The sequence below is a fragment of the Bufo bufo genome, chromosome 4, assembly GCF_905171765.1.
Source record: "Bufo bufo chromosome 4, aBufBuf1.1, whole genome shotgun sequence".
In the NCBI taxonomy this organism is placed as follows: Eukaryota; Metazoa; Chordata; class Amphibia; order Anura; family Bufonidae; genus Bufo; species Bufo bufo.
Window position 1 is genome coordinate 634,322,316 of NC_053392.1, and position 21,989 is coordinate 634,344,304.

At 49.1% G+C, this 21,989-nt stretch overlaps 2 protein-coding genes across 5 annotated transcripts in view; one reads left to right on the forward strand and one right to left on the reverse strand.

Annotated features, from left to right (window-relative positions):
• Positions 1-4,377: 4,377 nt before the first annotated feature.
• The window catches only part of KLC4 (kinesin light chain 4), a 68,611-nt gene continuing 50,999 nt past the window's right edge, over positions 4,378-21,989 (reverse strand). For all 4 annotated transcript variants that reach the window (XM_040430884.1, XM_040430883.1, XM_040430887.1 and 1 more), the window contains exons 13-15: positions 5,604-5,728; positions 5,395-5,452; positions 4,378-5,298 (exon numbers count right to left, since the gene is read on the reverse strand). In XM_040430884.1, the coding sequence (XP_040286818.1) occupies positions 5,227-5,298; positions 5,395-5,452; positions 5,604-5,728 (255 nt within the window). In that variant the 3' untranslated portion in view covers positions 4,378-5,226. The remainder of the gene's footprint in view (positions 5,299-5,394; positions 5,453-5,603; positions 5,729-21,989) is intronic.
• On the forward strand, positions 18,976-20,612 carry LOC120999857 (sialidase-like). The gene is made up of 2 exons (XM_040430888.1): positions 18,976-19,076; positions 19,235-20,612. Exons 1-2 carry the CDS (start codon positions 19,021-19,023, stop codon positions 20,595-20,597), a joined length of 1,419 nt encoding a protein of 472 aa, XP_040286822.1. The 5' UTR covers positions 18,976-19,020; the 3' UTR covers positions 20,598-20,612.

Here is a 21,989-nt window from a genome sequence, read left to right on the forward strand (position 1 = left end):
ATCTGGAATCTGTTGCTGTCAACACTCAAGATGAGATCCAAAGAGGTGTCACTATCAGTGAAGCCATCATTAGGCTGAAAAAACACCACAAACCCATCAGAGAGATAGCAAAAACATTAGGCGCGGCCAAAACAACTGCCAGGAACATTCTTATAAAGAAGGAACGCACCGGTGAGCTCAGCAACACCAAAAGACCCGGAAGACCACGGAAAACAACTGTGGTGGACGACCGAAGAATTCCTTCCCTGGTGAAGAAAACCCCCTTCACAACAGTTGGCCAGATCAAGAACACTCTCCAGGAGGTAGGTGTATGTGTGTCAAAGTCAACCATCAGGAGAAGACTTCACCAGAGTGAATACAGAGCGTTCACCACAAGATGGAAACCATTGGTGAGCCTCAAAAACAGGAAGGCCAGATTAGAGTTTGCCAAACGAGATCTAAAAAAGCCTTCACAGTTCTGGAACAACATCCTATGGACAGATGAGACCAAGATCAACTTGTACCAGAGTGATGGGAAGAGAAGATTATGGAGAAGGAAAGGAGCTGCTCATGATCCTAAGCATACCACCTCATCAGTGAAGCATGGTGGTGGTAGTGTCATGGCGTGGGCATGTATGGCTGCCAATGGAACTGGTTCTCTTGTAGTTATTGATGATGTGACTGCTGACAAAAGCAGCAGGATGAATTCTGAAGTGTTTGGGGCAATATTATCTGCTCATATTCAGCCAAATGCTTCAGAACTCATTGGACGGCGCTTCACAGGGCAGATGGACAATGACCCAAAGCATACTGCAAAAGCAACCAAAGAGTTTTGGAATGTTCTGCAATGACCGAGTCAATCACCGGACCTGAATCCGATTGAGCATTTCACTTGCTGAAGACAAAACTGAAGGGAAAATGCCCCAAGAACAAGCAGGAGCTGAAGACAGTTGCAGTAGAGGCCTGGCAGAGCATCACCAGGGATGAGACCCAGCGTCTGGTGATGTCTATGCGTTCCAGACTTCAGGCTGTAATTGACTGCAAAGGATTTGCAACCAAGTATTAAAAAGTGAAAGTTTGATTCATGATTATTATTCTGTCCCATTACTTTTGGTCCCTTAACAAGTGGGAGGCACAGATGCAAACTGCTGTAATTCCTGCACCGTTCACCGGATCTGGATGTAAATACCTCAGATTACAGCTGACAGTCTGCAGGTAAAGCACATCTTGTATGTTTCATTTCAAATCCATTGTGGTGATGTACAGAGCCAAAAATGTTAGAATTGAGTCGATGTCCCAATATTTATGGACCTGACTATATATTTCCCAATGCCCAGAGTTCTTCCCTCTTCCTTTCAGAAAGTCTCTGATCAACTCGGATACACAATTAAATAAGGTCCTCCAAATCATCAGGGGCTTCCACTATAGCAAGCTCATCTTTTACTTGTTCTGAAAGTTCTTGCCAAAGCTGTTTTTTATGGGCTGCTAGATTCCATGTAGTATGAGCGACCCAATAGCGGAATTCTGCAGAGTATTCAGCCACCGAACGTTTCCCTTGTCGTAGATTCTGTAGTTTGGCTTCATCTGTGGAACAACGGTTAGGGTCATCAAAGACTTGACTCATACCAGAGACGAAGTTATTCAATTCATTCAAAAGATGACTATTTGTATCCACGTACGGAGAAGCCCATGCAAGAGCTTCGTCAGTCAAAATATTGATGATGAACAATACTTTTTTCTGGTCACTGGTAAGGACTGGAGCTGGCTGCATTTGAAAATATATGCGGCTTTGATTAATGAACCCCCAATAATGACGTTGATTACCATTGAACGTTGATGGAAATGGCATGCGTGTATCCCTGGCTGAGCCGCGCACATCCAAAAGTTGTCTTTGCAATTGAATTATTTCTCTTTGTTGATTTTGTACTAAGCCTTGTAGCTGTGAAAAGTTTTTTTGATAGGTGGCACCAAATTCCTGCAGTTCAGAAACTTGTTTCCTCAAAGTTGTCATAGCAGACACCATATTTTGTGGCCAGATTATTCTGTTAGAGTGATGTCACAATTGCTCACTTGAAATGAGCAGTCGTCTAGGCCTGGATGGTAGGTAAGGAGTCCAATGGTTGAGAGTGAGACAATTTGGAGCACTTTAGTAGCTGAAGCAAGCAGTATCAAATAACAGTGCGGGTTGGTAACAGGTAAGCACAGCAGTCTAGGAGGACGCTCAAGAACTACATAGAGGCAGAAAGCACAATAATCTGGCCAGGAGGGAGTGGTGAGGTCTGGTTTATATAGGAAGTTCCCCCCTCATCTGAGCAGTAATGAGGGGGTCGCTCCAGTGACGTGAACACACTTTCCGTGGATGCAACGCCCTTCCAGCTCCTCATAGCTAGGCAGTAAGTAGAGGGCACTCCAGTTACGTAAAACACTCCCTGGAGGCATCGCCCATCCAGCCTCCTCAGCCGGGCAGTAAGGAGGGAGCACTCCAGTAACATGTAGACACTCTCCGCGGATGAACCACCTTTCCAGCCTCCTCAGCCGGGCAGTAAGGAGGGAGCACTCCAGTGATGTGTAGACATTCCCCGCGGATGAACCGCCCATCCAGCCAGGGAGTAAGGAGAGGGTACTCCAGTGATGTGTAGACATTCCCCGCGGATGAACCACCCATCCAGCCGGGCAGTAAGAAGAGGGCACTCCAGTGACATTTAGACACTCTCCATAGATGAAGCACCCATCCAGCCTCCTCAGCCGGGCAGTAAGGAGGGAGCACTCCAGTGATGTGTAGACACTCTCCACGGATGAAGCACCCGTCCAGCCTCCTCATCGGGCAGTAAGGAGAGGGCACTCCAGTGACATGTAGACACTCTCCACGGATGAACCATCCATCCAGCCTCCTCAGCCGGGCAGTAAGGAGGGAGCACTCCAGTTGCATGTACAGTACAGACCAAAAGTTTGGACACACCTTCTCATTCAAAGAGTTTTCTTTATTTTCATGACTATGAAGGCATCAAAACTATGAATTAACACATGTGGAACTATATACATAACAAACAAGTGTGAAACAACTGAAAATACATCATATTCTAGGTTCTTCAAAGTAGCCACCTTTTGCTTTGATTACTGCTTTGCACACTCTTGGCATTCTCTTGATGAGCTTCAAGAGGTAGTCCCCTGAAATAGTCTTGAAGGAGTTCCCAGAGATGCTTAGCACTTGTGGGCAGTAAGGAGGGAGACCTCCAGTGACATTTAGACACTCTCTGCGGATGAACCACCCATCCAGCCTCCTCAGCCGGGCAGTAAGGAGAGGGCAATCCAGTGACATGTAGACACTCTCCACGGATGAACCATCCATCCAGCCTCCTCAGCCGGGCAGTAAGGAGGGAGCACTCTAGTTATATGTAGACACTCTCTGCGGATGAACCACCCATCCAGCCTCCTCAGCCGGGCAGTAAGGAGAGGGCACTCCAGTTACATGTAGACACTCTCCACGGATGAAGCACCCATCCAGCCTCCTCAGCCGGGCAGTAAGGAAGGAGCACTCCAGTGACATTTAGACACGCTCTGCGGATGAACAACCCATCCAGCCTCCTCATCCGGGCAGTTAGGAGAGGGCACTCCAGGTACATGTAGACACGCTCTGCGGATGAACAACCCATCCAGCCTCTTCATCTGGGCACTAAGTAGAGGGCACTCCAGTGACATTTAGACACTCTGCGGATGAACCACCCGTCCAGCCCCCTCAGCTGGGCAGTAAGGAGAGGGCACTCCAGTGACATTAAGACACTCTCTGCGGATGAACCACCCGTCCAGCCTCATCGGGCAGTAAGTAGGGGACACTCTAGTTACATGTAGACACTCTCCGCGGATGAAGCACCCATCCAGCCTCTTCATTGGGCAGTAAGTAGGGGACACTCTAGTTACATGTAGACACTCTCCGTGGATGAAGCACCCGTCCAGCCTCATTGGGCAGTAAGTAGGGGACACTCTAGTTACATGTAGACACTCTCCGCGGATGAAGCACCCGTCCAGCCTCATCGGGCAGTAAGTAGGGGACACTCTAGTTACATGTAGACACTTTCCATGGATGAACCACCCGTCCAGCCTCCTCATTTGGCAGTAAATAAGGGACACTCCAGTTACAGGTAGACACTCTCTGCACAGGGCGTACATATGTAGTGATATAAGGGGGTACAGATATTTTGGGGTATGTAGTGATATACAGAGTACAATTATTTTAGGGGGTTCAGACATCTCTTGGGGTTATCTCCCTTGAGAACATAGGATTGGGCATGATGTGGTGGACATACGCAAGCTGGTCCTGGCTGCTCTTCACGCTGGCTGGTGGAGGGTCCTGAGCAGAACCCTCTCTTACGGTTCTTAATAATAAAGAAGAAATCAACACATTTTCAAGTATTTTATTTTCCTGAGAAAATGTTCAAATTATGTCACATGAAGGGGGTGAGGGGCTGCAGCGGATCCAGACATCCCAGGCAGTGCTGTGGTATCAGTTACCATGTCCATCATGAGAGGTGTGCAGATCTGTCCTCCTTCCCTTGGGGCACACAGAAGCAAGGTTTCATGCATGAAGATGACAGAGGACCATGCACCAGGAAAGATGGCAGTGCAGAAAAAAGAAGAGAAGTCAACAACCAGGGTGGGGGTGGAGTATTTATTATTAAAGTGCTAATGATCCCAACAGACGAGATCCCCCCCAGATTCACCACCACCAGACTCCCCAGAACCCCACAATCCCTGAAGCGCCTTCCATCCTGGTGACCGACGACTCACCCCCATCTGACGGTGAAGAAACCTGTCTGTAATGCCACCCTGTGAATCCATCATCTTACAGCATTGAGATAGGAGGTGTAGTGTTACTGTTTTATTATAGGATGCAATGATGGAGTTGTAGTGCCTTGACATTTTTATAGAGAACAGTGATGGGAGTTGTAGTGTTTCTCCAGTACTATTGAGCAGAGTGATGAGGAGTGTAGTGTTGCTCCAGTACAGTGATGGGAGTGGTGGTGCTACCTTAGAATAGGAGAATTCGCTGAGAGTAGAGTCTGGGGTCACCAGGCGATGGGCTCCTCCAGTCAGCTAAATCCTATAATCTGATCTGGGTTCATCGGGTCATGGGGGGCTGGCATTATCAGACTATAATACAGGCTTAGTGGCCACTGGGCCATATCGAGGCGGGAGTGCGATGAGTTTAATTGTGAGGGTGCAGGGGTCCCCGTTATCCAGCACCAGCCATTAGCTGTGGGACGACAGGTCAATGTTACTGGCGCTCAAGCCTCGAGTTTCAGACAGAGGATTCTGAGAGCCCTGAAAATAAAAAGAAGTTTCATAAAGTTACTCTTAATGGAGAAATATGGAGCAAATCTGCAAGGAAGAGACCTCCCACCTTGGGACGCTTCTTACCTGGAAGGTCTCGTCGCTGGATTTATTGAGATAGTTCAGGGAGGCAGCACGCTTCATACTGTAAGAGAAAAGAGGAGAGGCACTAAGCCAGGAGGCAAGAAGGCCGGGCTCCTGCAGAGGCCGGTGTGAAGACTACTCCGTCTGTAATGTGTACGTCACGTTCAACATGTCCCAGAATGAGTCACTGATGTGTGTTGTGCACCATTTACTTTGTGCTTCGTGGTTCCGGAGGTGTCGTCCCTTGTAGCTTCTTCACCAACATTTCACTGCTCCTCCTTAGGACATCACGGATCTTACCCAGAGACCCAGAACGTCTGAGTGTTCCACTGCCGTCCTGTAACACAACACATGACTGACGCCCGTGTATCACTGTCATCCTGTAACACATCACATGAATGACGCCCGTGTATCACTGTCATCCTGTAACACATCACATGACTGACGCCCGTGTATCACTGTCATCCTGTAACATCACATGTATCACTGCCGTCCTGTAACACAACACATGACTGACGCCCGTGTATCACTGTCATCCTGTAACACATCACATGAATGACGCCCGTGTATCACTGTCATCCTGTAACACATCACATGACTGACGCCCGTGTATCACTGTCATCCTGTAACATCACATGTATCACTGCCGTCCTGTAACACAACACATGACTGACGCCCGTGTATCACTGTCATCCTGTAACACATCACATGACTGACACCCGTGTATCACTGTCATCCTGTAACACATCACATGACTGACGCCCGTGTATCACTGTCATCCTGTAACACATCACATGACTGACGCCCGTGTATCACTGTCATCCTGTAACATCACATGTATCACTGCCATCCTGTAACACAACACATGACTGATGCCCGTATATCACTGCCATCCTGTAACACATCACACGCAGGACGCCCGTGTATCACTGTCATCCTGTAACACATCACATGACTGACGCCCGTGTATTACTGCCGTCCTGTAACACATCACACGCAAGACGCCCGTGTATCACTGCCATCCTGTAACACATCACATGACTGCCGCCCGTGTATCACTGCCGTCCTGTAACACATCACATGACTGACGCCCGTGTATCACTGTCATCCTGTAACATTACATGACTGACACCCGTGTATCACTGTCATCCTGTAACACATCACATGACTGACGCCCGTGTATCACTGTCATCCTGTAACACATCACATGACTGACGCCCGTGTATCACGGTCATCCTGTAACACATCACATGACTGACACCCGTGTATTACTGCCGTCCTGTAACACATCACACGCAAGACGCCCGTGTATCACTGCCATCCTGTAACACATCACATGACTGACGCCCGTGTATCACTGCCGTCCTGTAACACATCACACGCAGGACGCCCGTGTATCACTGCCATCCTGTATGACTGATGCCCGTGTATCACTGCCGTCCTGTAACACATCACATGACTGACGCCCGTGTATCACTGTCGTCCTGTAACACATCACATGACTGATGCCCGTGTATCACTGTCATCCTGTAACACATCACATGACTGACGCCCGTGTATCACTGTCATCCTGTAACACATCACATGACTGACGCCCGTGTATCACTGCCATCCTGTAACACATCACATGACTGACGCCCATGTATCACTGTCATTCTGTAACATCACATGTATCACTGCCGTCCTGTAACACATCACACGCAGGACGCCCGTGTATCACTGCCATCCTGTATGACTGATGCCCGTGTATCACTGTCGTCCTGTAACACATCACATGACTGACGCCCGTGTATTACTGTCATCCTGTAACACATCACATGACTGACGCCCGTGTATCACTGCCATCCTGTAACACATCACACGCAGGACGCCCGTGTATCACTGTCATCCTGTAACACATCACATGACTGACGCCCATGTATCACTGTCATTCTGTAACATCACATGTATCACTGTCATCCTGTAACACATCACATGACTGACGCCCGTGTATCACTGCCATCCTGTAACACATCACATGACTGACGCCCGTGTATCACTGTCATCCTGTAACACATCACATGACTGACGCCCGTGTATCACTGTCATCCTGTAACACATCACATGACTGACGCCCGTGTATCACTGTCATCCTGTAACACATCACATGACTGACGCCCGTGTATCACTGCCATCCTGTAACACATCACACGCAGGACACCCGTGTATCACTGTCATCCTGTAACACATCACATGACTGACGCCCATGTATCACTGTCATTCTGTAACATCACATGTATCACTGCCGTCCTGTAACACATCACACACAGGACGCCCGTGTATCACTGCCATCCTGTATGACTGATGCCCGTGTATCACTGCCGTCCTGTAACACATGACTGACACCCGTGTATCACTGTCGTCCTGTAACACATCACATGACTGACGCCCGTGTATTACTGTCATCCTGTAACATCACATGTATCACTGCCATCCTGTAACACAACACATGACTGATGCCCGTGTATCACTGCCATCCTGTAACACATCACACGCAGGACGCCCGTGTATCACTGCCGTCCTGTAACACATCACATGACTGACGCCCGTGTATCACTGTCCTCCTGTAACATCCCATGTATCACTGCCATCCTGTAACACATCACATGACTGACGCCCGTGTATCACTGCCATCCTGTAACACATCACATGACTGACGCCCGTGAATCACTGCCATCCTGTAACACATCACATGACTGACGCCCGTGTATCACTGTCATCCTGTAACACATCACATGACTGACGCCCATGTATCACTGTCATCCTGTAACACATCACATGACTGACGCCCGTGTATCACTGTCATCCTGTAACACATCACATGACTGACGCCCGTGTATCACTGTCATCCTGTAACACATCACATGACTGACGCCCGTGTATCACTGCCATCCTGTAACACATCACATGACTGACGCCCGTGTATCACTGCCATCCTGTAACACATCACATGACTGACGCCCGTGTATCACTGTCATCCTGTAACACATCACATGACTGACGCCCGTGTATCACTGTCATCCTGTAACACATCACATGACTGACGCCCGTGTATCACTGCCATCCTGTAACATCACATGTATCACTGCCGTCCTGTAACACAACACATGACTGACGCCCGTGTATCACTGCCATCCTGTAACATCACATGTATCACTGCCGTCCTGTAACACAACACATGACTGACGCCCGTGTATCACTGTCATCCTGTAACACATCACATGACTGACGCCCGTGTATCACTGTCATCCTGTAACACATCACATGACTGACGCCCGTGTATCACTGCCATCCTGTAACATCACATGTATCACTGCCGTCCTGTAACACATCACACGCAGGACGCCCGTGTATCACTGTCATCCTGTAACACATCACACGCAGGACGCCCGTGTATCACTGTCATCCTGTAACACATCACATGACTGACGCCCGTGTATCACTGTCATCCTGTAACACATCACATGACTGACACCCGTGTATCACTGTCATCCTGTAACACATCACATGACTGACGCCCGTGTATCACTGTCATCCTGTAACACATCACATGACTGACGCCCGTGTATCACTGTCATCCTGTAACATCACATGTATCACTGCCATCCTGTAACACAACACATGACTGATGCCCGTATATCACTGCCATCCTGTAACACATCACACGCAGGACGCCCGTGTATCACTGTCATCCTGTAACACATCACATGACTGACGCCCGTGTATTACTGCCGTCCTGTAACACATCACATGACTGACGCCCATGTATCACTGTCATTCTGTAACATCACATGTATCACTGCCGTCCTGTAACACATCACACGCAGGACGCCCGTGTATCACTGCCATCCTGTATGACTGATGCCCGTGTATCACTGTCGTCCTGTAACACATCACATGACTGACGCCCGTGTATTACTGTCATCCTGTAACACATCACATGACTGACGCCCGTGTATCACTGCCATCCTGTAACACATCACACGCAGGACGCCCGTGTATCACTGTCATCCTGTAACACATCACATGACTGACGCCCATGTATCACTGTCATTCTGTAACATCACATGTATCACTGCCGTCCTGTAACACAACACATGACTGACGCCCGTGTATCACTGCCATCCTGTAACATCACATGTATCACTGCCGTCCTGTAACACAACACATGACTGACGCCCGTGTATCACTGTCATCCTGTAACACATCACATGACTGACGCCCGTGTATCACTGTCATCCTGTAACATCACATGTATCACTGCCGTCCTGTAACACATCACACGCAGGACGCCCGTGTATCACTGTCATCCTGTAACACATCACACGCAGGACGCCCGTGTATCACTGTCATCCTGTAACACATCACATGACTGACGCCCGTGTATCACTGTCATCCTGTAACACATCACATGACTGACACCCGTGTATCACTGTCATCCTGTAACACATCACATGACTGACGCCCGTGTATCACTGTCATCCTGTAACACATCACATGACTGACGCCCGTGTATCACTGTCATCCTGTAACATCACATGTATCACTGCCATCCTGTAACACAACACATGACTGATGCCCGTATATCACTGCCATCCTGTAACACATCACACGCAGGACGCCCGTGTATCACTGTCATCCTGTAACACATCACATGACTGACGCCCGTGTATTACTGCCGTCCTGTAACACATCACATGACTGACGCCCATGTATCACTGTCATTCTGTAACATCACATGTATCACTGCCGTCCTGTAACACATCACACGCAGGACGCCCGTGTATCACTGCCATCCTGTATGACTGATGCCCGTGTATCACTGTCGTCCTGTAACACATCACATGACTGACGCCCGTGTATTACTGTCATCCTGTAACACATCACATGACTGACGCCCGTGTATCACTGCCATCCTGTAACACATCACACGCAGGACGCCCGTGTATCACTGTCATCCTGTAACACATCACATGACTGACGCCCATGTATCACTGTCATTCTGTAACATCACATGTATCACTGTCATCCTGTAACATCACATGACTGACGCCCGTGTATCACTGTCATCCTGTAACACATCACATGACTGACGCCCGTGTATCACTGTCATCCTGTAACACATCACATGACTGACGCCCGTGTATCACTGTCATCCTGTAACACATCACATGACTGACGCCCGTGTATCACTGCCATCCTGTAACACATCACACGCAGGACACCCGTGTATCACTGTCATCCTGTAACACATCACATGACTGACGCCCATGTATCACTGTCATTCTGTAACATCACATGTATCACTGCCGTCCTGTAACACATCACACGCAGGACGCCCGTGTATCACTGCCATCCTGTATGACTGATGCCCGTGTATCACTGCCGTCCTGTAACACATGACTGACACCCGTGTATCACTGTCGTCCTGTAACACATCACATGACTGACGCCCGTGTATTACTGTCATCCTGTAACATCACATGTATCACTGCCATCCTGTAACACAACACATGACTGACGCCCGTGTATCACTGTCATCCTGTAACATCACATGTATCACTGCCATCCTGTAACACAACACATGACTGATGCCCGTGTATCACTGCCATCCTGTAACACATCACACGCAGGACGCCCGTGTATCACTGCCGTCCTGTAACACATCACATGACTGACGCCCGTGTATCACTGTCCTCCTGTAACATCACATGTATCACTGCCATCCTGTAACACATCACATGACTGACGCCCGTGTATCACTGCCATCCTGTAACACATCACATGACTGACGCCCGTGTATCACTGTCATCCTGTAACACATCACATGACTGACGCCCATGTATCACTGTCATCCTGTAACACATCACATGACTGACGCCCGTGTATCACTGTCATCCTGTAACACATCACATGACTGACGCCCGTGTATCACTGTCATCCTGTAACACATCACATGACTGACGCCCGTGTATCACTGCCATCCTGTAACACATCACATGACTGACGCCCGTGTATCACTGCCATCCTGTAACACATCACATGACTGACGCCCGTGTATCACTGCCATCCTGTAACACATCACATGACTGACGCCCGTGTATCACTGTCATCCTGTAACACATCACATGACTGACGCCCGTGTATCACTGTCATCCTGTAACACATCACATGACTGACGCCCGTGTATCACTGCCATCCTGTAACACATCACATGACTGACGCCCGTGTATCACTGCCATCCTGTAACACATCACATGACTGACGCCCGTGTATCACTGCCATCCTGTAACACATCACATGACTGACGCCCGTGTATCACTGTCATCCTGTAACACATCACATGACTGACGCCCGTGTATCACTGTCATCCTGTAACACATCACATGACTGACGCCCGTGTATCACTGTCATCCTGTAACACATCACATGACTGACACCCGTGTATCACTGCCATCCTGTAACACATCACATGACTGACGCCCGTGTATCACTGCCATCCTGTAACACATCACACGCAGGACGCCCGTGTATCACTGTCATCCTGTAACACATCACATGACTGACGCCCGTGTATCACTGTCATCCTGTAACACATCACATGACTGACACCCGTGTATCACTGCCATCCTGTAACACATCACATGACTGACGCCCGTGTATCACTGCCATCCTGTAACACATCACACGCAGGACGCCCGTGTATCACTGTCATCCTGTAACACATCACAAGCCTCACACCCATGTACAGTTGTGTTCAGAATAATAGCAGTGTGTTTAATAAGTGAATAAAGCTCAGAATCCTTCCAATAGCTTCTATCTCCATCCACACAGATGCATCGGGAACACTGCACATTCTATTCCAAATTAAAACATGAAGAAAAATATATCACATTTGTGTTGTTCCTCTAAAACAATCGAAGAAAAGTGAATATTAGACTGTTCAAAAAAATAGCAGTGTTTGTCGTCTTCTTTACAATCTCAGACATTCACTCTATAAACTGAGAAATGTCTGAAGCTTCTCTTCCCTCTGAATCCCGTCACTAATACTTAGTTGTATAACCGCTGTCTCTGAGACCTGCTGGACGTCTGTGCTGCTCGGAGTCACCACCTTCTGCCCCTGTGCCCAGGTATTCCGGCCCAGGAGGATCGGACCACATTCCACCGTTCTTCTCTATTACTTGGTTTTTCTCTCAGACTCTGCATGTTTGATGTCACCCACAAGTTTTCTATTGGATTAAGACCCGGGGATTGGGCCGGCGGCTCCATGACGTCAGTCTTGTTGGTCTGGAGCCGAGATGTTGCCCGTTTACTGGTGTGTTTGGGGTCGTTGTCTTGTTGGAGCACCCATTTCAAGGGCATTTCCTCTTCAGCATAAGGCAGCCTGACCTCTTCCAGTATTCTGATGGATTCAAACTGATCCACGATCCCTGGTCTGCGATAAATACTCCCAACACCGTAGTATGAGACACATCCCCATCTCATGATGCTTGTCCACCATGCTTTACTGTCTTCACAGTGTACTGGGGCTGAATTCAGTGTCTGGGGGTCGTCTGACAAACTGTCTCCGGCCACTAGACCCAAACAGAACAATCTCACTTCCATCAGTCCACAGAATGTCTCTTCAGGCCGGTCAATGGGCTCTTTGGCAGATTGTAAGCTCTTCAGCACACATCTTGTTTCCAGCAGTGGGACTTTGCGGGGGCTTCTTGCAGATCGCTCGGCGTCTTCTCCTTGTAACAGGACTCACAGGGAACTTTACACCTTCTTCATCTTCCTGGAGCAGATTGTCGGCCGAGTCCTCGCCATTTTGGCTTTTCTTCTATCCATTCGAATGGTAGTTTTTCGCTTTCTTCCACGTCTTTTTGGTTTCCATTTTAAAGCATTTGCGATCATTTTCTGCGCTTCTTTATATGTTTTCCCCTCTCCAATCATCTTTTTAATCAAGGTACGCTGTTCTTCTGAACAATCTCTGGAACGACCCACGTTCCTCAGAGTTTCAGAGAGAAATGCGCTGTAACCGACAGGTACGACATGTGCTGCCTTCCTTCCTTAAATAAGGGTAATAATGGCCACCTGTTTTTCAAAGAATGAACGACCTCACTCATTGAACTCCACACTGCTATTATTTTGAACATGCTCCGTTCAATTAGTGATTGAATTACAGAGAATCAGCGGCATGCATGTCCTGACTGTTGGGTTTCTATTACTCTACTACACCTGATAGTAAATTATCTGCCATGTAGAAATATCATCTATACCAAAAACAGAGATTGATCAGATTAGGGATGTCTGACTGCTATTATTTTGAACACAACTGTATCACTTGTCGTAAAAATTATTGGCCCAACATGAATCAAGCATGAATTGCTATGTTTAATAGTGTGGCATCTGCCATCTTGTGATATGTTCACCATTTTGCACAAGTTTATGGAAAGGCGGCACGTTCCTAAAGTGTATTCTCATTTTTTTTCTCTATAATTGTGCCAGTCGGAGAGAGCTCTCCTGGTCTTCTAAAAGATTTATATTTAAAGATAAAGCACGAGGAGGTCAGTATGTTCTCTAAACATGGGATACAGCGTGCGGTCTGCTAATGAAGCAGCAAGTGAGTGAATAGAGGAACGAGAGCAGCAACCAATCTGTGACTATATACGGTATATTATATATACATACACGTGTAATGAACCTTAATTCTTTAAGTATAAGAGACTCAATAGGATATATGGTATTGTTATGTATGTAATGTTATAAAAGATATAGAATACATCCCTAAAATATAGGAAGAATCTTTAAGTATTAGGCTACTTTCACACTCGCATTTTGTGCGGATCAGTCATGGACGGATCCGTTCAGATAATAAAACCGTCTGCATCCGTTCAGACGGATCCGTTTGTATTATCTGGAACATGGCCAAAATAGATCAGTCTAGAACACCATTGAAAGGTCAATGGAGGACGGATCCGTTTTCTATTGCGCCAGATTGTGCCATAGACGGATCCGTCCCCATTGACTTACATTGTGTGTCAGGACTGATCCGTTTGGCTCAGTTTCGTCAGACGGACACCAAAACGCTGCAGGCGGCCTCCAGAGCGGAACAGAGACAGAACGGAGGCAAAGTGATGTATTCTGAGCCGATCCTTTTCCATTCAGAATGCATTAGGGCAAAACGGATTCCGTTTCGGACGCCTGTGAGAGCCCTGAACGGATCTCACCAACGGAAACTAAAACGCCAGTGTGAAAGCAGCCTTAGACTGTGTAAATGAGTCTCTGTCCGAAGAGAGCCATGTTATTCTAACTAGCAATTAACTACTCTTTCAAGACACACGTGCAAGTGTCCGATTGTATTTCTATCTGTACCATAACTTTGACAGATTGAGAGATGTCTAATAGTACAACCAAGTCTTCATTTTAATTAGTATATGTGTCAAAGTTAATCCTTATCGTTCTGATTTAAGGTTCTAGATGACAAATGTATAGAATGCAAGATGAAGTCAGACTTGCGTAATTAACTCTTTATAGTATGATGCTAATAGCTTATACAACAGTGCCACCTAGGTATGAGAAGGTGACATTACAACAGCAGCAGAGATGCATTCTGGTTAATACAGTGACACCATAGTCCTTATCATGTGTACACGCCTAACCGATAAGGATTGGAAAACTTCAAGTTAGGAAGGTGTGTCTAACTGATACGTTTTTGGAAATAAGCCAGATACACGGATGAGGAGAGAACTAAGCAACCAGGAGATTATAAAACCAAAGAGCTAGACACCTACAGAGGTTAGAAGACAGGCTTAGACACACAAGGACAAGTTGAGCTCTCTAGAGAGGTCTATCAAGATGAAAGCTATGATGAGATATGCGATGATGGACCACCCAGCGTTCCTAGGAGCAGAAGTGAAATTCCTACTAGGACTCAGTAAGAGACACAAAGAATATTTCATTTTATTAAGACTAATTGGATAGTGTGGGTAAAATTATACCATCTAGATTGGTTAATAAATAAATAAATTGATCATCTCCATATTAAGATGTAGTCTCAGGATATTGTGAGGCTTCATTCTACCTGCAGAAGAATCAAGACTCAGAATTTATCAGAGCGTTAAATGATTGCTTATATTTTATGCACTTCTATAGCGCTACTATATTCCGCAGCGCTTTACAGACATCATCATCCAACTGTCCCCAATAGGGCTCACAATCCAAGGTGTGTGGGAGGAAACCGGAGAACCTGGAAGAAACCCCCACAGACACGGGGAGAACATACAAACTCCATGCAGATGTTGCCCTTGGTCGGATTTGAACTTAGGACCCCAGAGCTAATCACTGAGCCACCACTAACCACTGAGCCACCGTGCTGCCCATATTGATAGTAACATTCTTCGCCAAGCTAAGTGATGGATTCCCACAGGAAAGACTTGTTCCACGTTCTTCCCATTTCAGATATAATAATAGCTTTGATCCTAGATCCCTGTTATTTGTCTTAATAGTCTTACCAAAGTTATATGTGTGAAAATAGTCCAGGATGGGGCGGAAGGATACAGGTGTCTCTTCTAAGTTATATCCTTGGATGGGTTTGCCCATCTTGAGGTCATGTGATGTGTAGTTGGTTAGAGGGGGTGGAATGCATTTAGTATTCCTTATTGATGTCTAGGATTACACATGCCCGTCCTGATGTCACAGAAGTGATGTATATAAATGATGTTCCTATTGTGATATCCTAACCTGATAATAGCTTGGTTATAATGTGACAAGTTATTTCCACTCACCTGTATTGTTAAGCTTGTAATGCTTTATATCAACGCTATATATATATATTCATTCGCATGAATCATTGTGTTTATTTACTTATGTACAGTACAGACCAAAAGTTTGGACACACCTTCGCATTCAAAGAGTTTTCTTTATTTTCATGACTATGAAGGCATCAAAACTATGAATTAACACATGTGGAATTATATACATAACAAACAAGTGTGAAACAACTGAAAATATGTCATATTCTAGGTTCTTCAAAGTAGCCACCTTTTGCTTTGATTACTGCTTTGCACACTCTTGGCATTCTCTTGATGAGCTTCAAGAGGTAGTCCCCTGAAATGGTCTTCCAACAGTCTTGAAGGAGTTCCCAGAGATGCTTAGCACTTGTTGGCCCTTTTGCCTTCACTCTGCGGTCCAGCTCACCCCAAACCATCTCGATTGGGTTCAGGTCCGGTGACTGTGGAGGCCAGGTCATCTGGCGCAGCACCCCATCACTCTCCTTCATGGTCAAATAGCCCTTACTTTCAAAGTTTTCCCAATTTTTCGGCTGACTGACTGACTGACCTTCATTTCTTAAAGTAATGATGGCCACTCGTTATTCTTTACTTAGCTCCTTTTTTCTTGCCATAATACAAATTCTAACAGTCTATTCAGTAGGACTATCAGCTGTGTATCTACCTGACTTCTCCTCAACGCCACTGATGGTCCCAACCCCATTTATAAGGCAAGAAATCCCACTTATTAAACCTGACAGGGCACACCTGTGAAGTGAAGACCATTTCAGGGGACTACCTCTTGAAGCTCATCAAGAGAATGCCAAGAGTGTGCAAAGCAGTAATCAAAGCAAAAGGTGGCTACTTTGAAGAACCTAGAATATGACATATTTTCAGTTGTTTCACACTTGTTTGTTATGTATATAATTCCACATGTGTTAATTCATAGTTTTGATGCCTTCATAGTCATGAAAATAAAGAAAACTCTTTGAATGAGAAGGTGTGTCCAAACTTTGTCTGCACTGTATGTTTATAAACTTATACAAATATGCAGATTTATTGGTTATAATACCTGTGTATTATTGTATAATGCAGAACTACATTTTATCATTAACGTCATCTCACGTCAAAAATAACTTATTTATCTGAGGAAATAGTCGGACTCAGATGTGAATTGTATCAATTAGTTTGTCTACAATTCACCAGGTCATGACTTTAAGAATTTATGACAAATTTTATAAATTTTATTTTTTGTATCGCTGCCATCCTGTAACACGACGCGCCTCACACGACGCGCCTCACACGACGCGCCTCACACGACGCGCCTCACACGACGCGCCTCACACGACGCGCCTCACACGACGCGCCTCACACGACGCGCCTCACACGACGCGCCTCACACGACGCGCCTCACACCCGCGTCTCACACGGCACGCCTCACACCCATGTATCACACGGCACGCCTCACACCCGTCTATCACACGGCACGCCTCACACCCGTCTATCACACGGCACGCCTCACACCCGTCTATCACACGGCACGCCTCACACCCGTCTATCACACGGCACGCCTCACACCCGTCTATCACACGGCACGCCTCACACCCGTCTATCACACGGCACGCCTCACACCCAGTACAGCACGTGGCTCCAGGTAAGCCGTCGGCTCCAGCTTCTTCTTGGTGACATCTGCAGGAACCTTTAGGAGCGGTGAGTGCGGTTCCCTTGGTTGTGGGATCCGTCGTACACACGGACAGCGTCTATTTCACCAATTTGAGTATTTGTAGAAGATCTGGACTCCCCTGGATGTGTCCTGCCCAGAGATGTCCCCACCTGCCCACCATGCCAATGTGGAGACCACCATGAGGGCACCATGGCCTGATCTGTGCGGCTGCAGAGAACAAACCAGAAGGGACCCGACCAAAGCATCTCAGGCCTGGTCGAAACTGCGCGACGTGTGCACAGGAGGCGCCACCCACGAGCAGACCACGAACATGGTACCACATATACTTCCATCCAATGATAATGTCCAGGTTACGATCTACAGGAAGGCCTGTACTGAGCCTTTCACCAGACCAACACTTCCTGCTTTGTACAGTTTTCTCAGCAGTCATCTCATTATTGTCAGATGGCAAGGTTATAGGTAACACTTCTATAATATGTGATGGTCAGAGTTCTCTATGACTATTCCTGCACAGTGAATTTATACCTATAATACTCACTTACAGAGGTGAATACTTCATGGTCACCAATTACTTCCTTCTCCCTCACAGAGCATGCCCACTATAACCACAGCAGTCATGCTGCTCTCAGCTCACCTCCTGCCTGCACTGCGACCTCTGCCTTGGTCACAGAGCATGCCCACTATAACCACAGCAGTCATGCTGCTCTCAGCTCACCTCCTGCCTGCACTGCGACCTCTGCCTTGGTCACAGAGCATGCCCACTATACCACAGGAGTCCTGCTGCTCCCGGCTCACCTCCTGCCTGCACTGCGACCTCTGCCTTGGTCACAGAGCATGCCCACTATACCACAGCAGTCATGCTGCTCCCGGCTCACCTCCTGCCTGCACTGCGACCTCTGCCTTGGTCACAGAGCATGCCCACTATAACCACAGCAGTCATGCTGCTCTCAGCTCACCTCCTGCCTGCACTGCGACCTCTGCCTTGGTCACAGAGCATGCCCACTATACCACAGGAGTCCTGCTGCTCCCAGCTCACCTCCTGCCTGCACTGCGACCTCTGCCTTGGTCACAGAGCATGCCCACTATACCACAGCAGTCCTGCTGCTCCCAGCTCACCTCCTGCCTGCACTGCGACCTCTGCCTTGGTCACAGAGCATGCCCACTATACCACAGCAGTCATGCTGCTCCCAGCTCACCTCCTGCCTGCACTGCGACCTCTGCCTTGGTCACAGAGCATGCCCACTATAACCACAGGAGTCCTGCTGCTCACCTCCTGCCTGCACTGCGACCTCTGCCTTGGTCACAGAGCATGCCCACTATAACCACAGCAGTCATGCTGCTCCCAGCTCACCTCCTGCCTGCACTGCGACCTCTGCCTTGGTCACAGAGCATGCCCACTATACCACAGCAGTCATGCTGCTCCCAGCTCACCTCCTGCCTGCACTGCGACCTCTGCCTTGGTCACAGAGCATGCCCACTATAACCACAGGAGTCCTGCTGCTCCCAGCTCACCTCCTGCCTGCACTGCGACCTCTGCCTTGGTCACAGAGCATGCCCACTATACCACAGGAATCATGCTGCTCCCGGCTCACCTCCTGCCTGCACTGCGACCTCTGCCTTGGTCACAGAGCATGCCCACTATAACCACAGCAGTCATGCTGCTCCCAGCTCACCTCCTGCCTGCACTGCGACCTCTGCCTTGGTCACAGAGCATGCCCACTATAACCACAGCAGTCATGCTGCTCCCAGCTCACCTCCTGCCTGCACTGCGACCTCTGCCTTGGTCACAGAGCATGCCCACTATACCACAGCAGTCATGCTGCTCCCAGCTCACCTCCTGCCTGCACTGCGACCTCTGCCTTGGTCACAGAGCATGCCCACTATACCACAGCAGTCATGCTGCTCCCAGCTCACCTCCTGCCTGCACTGCGACCTCTGCCTTGGTCACAGAGCATGCCCACTATAACCACAGCAGTCATGCTGCTCTCGGCTCACCTCCTGCCTGCACTGCGACCTCTGCCTTGGTCACAGAGCATGCCCACTATACCACAGGAGTCATGCTGCTCCCAGCTCACCTCCTGCCTGCACTGAGACCTCTGCCTTGGTCACAGAGCATGCCCACTATACCACAGCAGTCATGCTGCTCCCGGCTCACCTCCTGCCTGCACTGCGACCTCTGCCTTGGTCACAGAGCATGCCCACTATACCACAGCAGTCATGCTGCTCCCAGCTCACCTCCTGCCTGCACTGCGACCTCTGCCTTGGTCACAGAGCATGCCCACTATACCACAGGAGTCATGCTGCTCCCAGCTCACCTCCTGCCTGCACTGCGACCTCTGCCTTGGTCACAGAGCATGCCCACTATACCACAGGAGTCCTGCTGCTCCCAGCTCACCTCCTGCCTGCACTGCGACCTCTGCCTTGGTCACAGAGCATGCCCACTATACCACAGCAGTCATGCTGCTCCCAGCTCACCTCCTGCCTGCACTGCGACCTCTGCCTTGGTCACAGAGCATGCCCACTATAACCACAGGAGTCCTGCTGCTCCCAGCTCACCTCCTGCCTGCACTGCGACCTCTGCCTTGGTCACAGAGCATGCCCATTATACCACAGGAGTCATGCTGCTCCCAGCTCACCTCCTGCCTGCACTGCGACCTCTGCCTTGGTCACAGAGCATGCCCACTATACCACAGGAGTCCTGCTGCTCCCAGCTCACCTCCTGCCTGCACTGAGACCTCTGCCTTGGTCACAGAGCATGCCCACTATACCACAGGAGTCATGCTGCTCCCAGCTCACCTCCTGCCTGCACTGCGACCTCTGCCTTGGTCACAGAGCATGCCCACTATACCACAGGAATCATGCTGCTCCCGGCTCACCTCCTGCCTGCACTGCGACCTCTGCCTTGGTCACAGAGCATGCCCACTATAACCACAGGAGTCATGCTGCTCCCGGCTCACCTCCTGCCTGCACTGCGACCTTTGCCTTGGTCACAGAGCATGCCCACTATACCACAGGAGTCATGCTGCTCCCAGCTCACCTCCTGCCTGCACTGAGACCTCTGCCTTGGTCACAGAGCATGCCCACTATACCACAGCAGTCAACAGTGATGGTCACAGCTCCTTACTCCCTCCTCCTTCCTGCGCTGACACCGAGCATGCTCACTACATACCTCCAGAGTCACTCATGTGCATGTTCCTGCAGTAAGCAAAATCATCATTCACAACTCAAGTAAGATGGTCGCCGTGATAATCACGTACAGAAAATGGAACCGAGTAATAGGATCATAGGAAGGTTTCCAGTGGAGCCGTCTGCTAAAATCACCGTCCCAGGAATTAGAGGAGAAGATGGTCAGACTTCTCCGGGTAATCTGGAGCCTCCACCATAGAGAAGAGACTGCGCCCACAGGGGTGACCAGGGTGCAAACAACTCCGGCTTTAGACAGCTGTAAATGCTGATGACAAACGCCCCCGAGTCCGAGTGGTGAGGAGAGGCCCCCCCAACAGTCAAGGAGGGCAGGCCCCCCCAGCTATCAAGTAATAAGGAAAGGCACCCCACCCCCGCTGTCAAGTACTGAGGAGAGGCACCCCCAACAGTCAAGGAGGGCAGGCCCCCCAGCTATCAAGTACTGAGGAGAGGCGACCCCACCCCTGCTTGGGATAATGAAAAGGCCCCCCCTACAGTTGAGGACTGAGGACAGGTGTCCCCCGCCTCCGAGTACTGAGGACAGGTGTCCCCCGCCCCCGAGTACTGAGGACAGGTGTCCCCCGCCCCCGCTGTCGAGTACTGAGGACAGGTGTCCCCCGCCCCCGAGTACTGAGGACAGGTGTCCCCCGCCCCCGCTGTCGAGTACTGAGGACAGGTGTCCCCGCCCCCGCTGTCGAGTACTGAGGACAGGTGTCCCCCGCCCCCGCCTCCGAGTACTGAGGACAGGTGTCCCCCGCCCCCGCCTCCGAGTACTGAGGACAGGTGTCCCCCGCCTCCGAGTACTGAGGACAGGTGTCCCCCGCCTCCGAGTACTGAGGACAGGTGTCCCCCGCCTCCGAGTACTGAGGACAGGTGTCCCCCGCCTCCGAGTACTGAGGACAGGTGTCCCCCGCCTCCGAGTACTGAGGACAGGTGTCCCC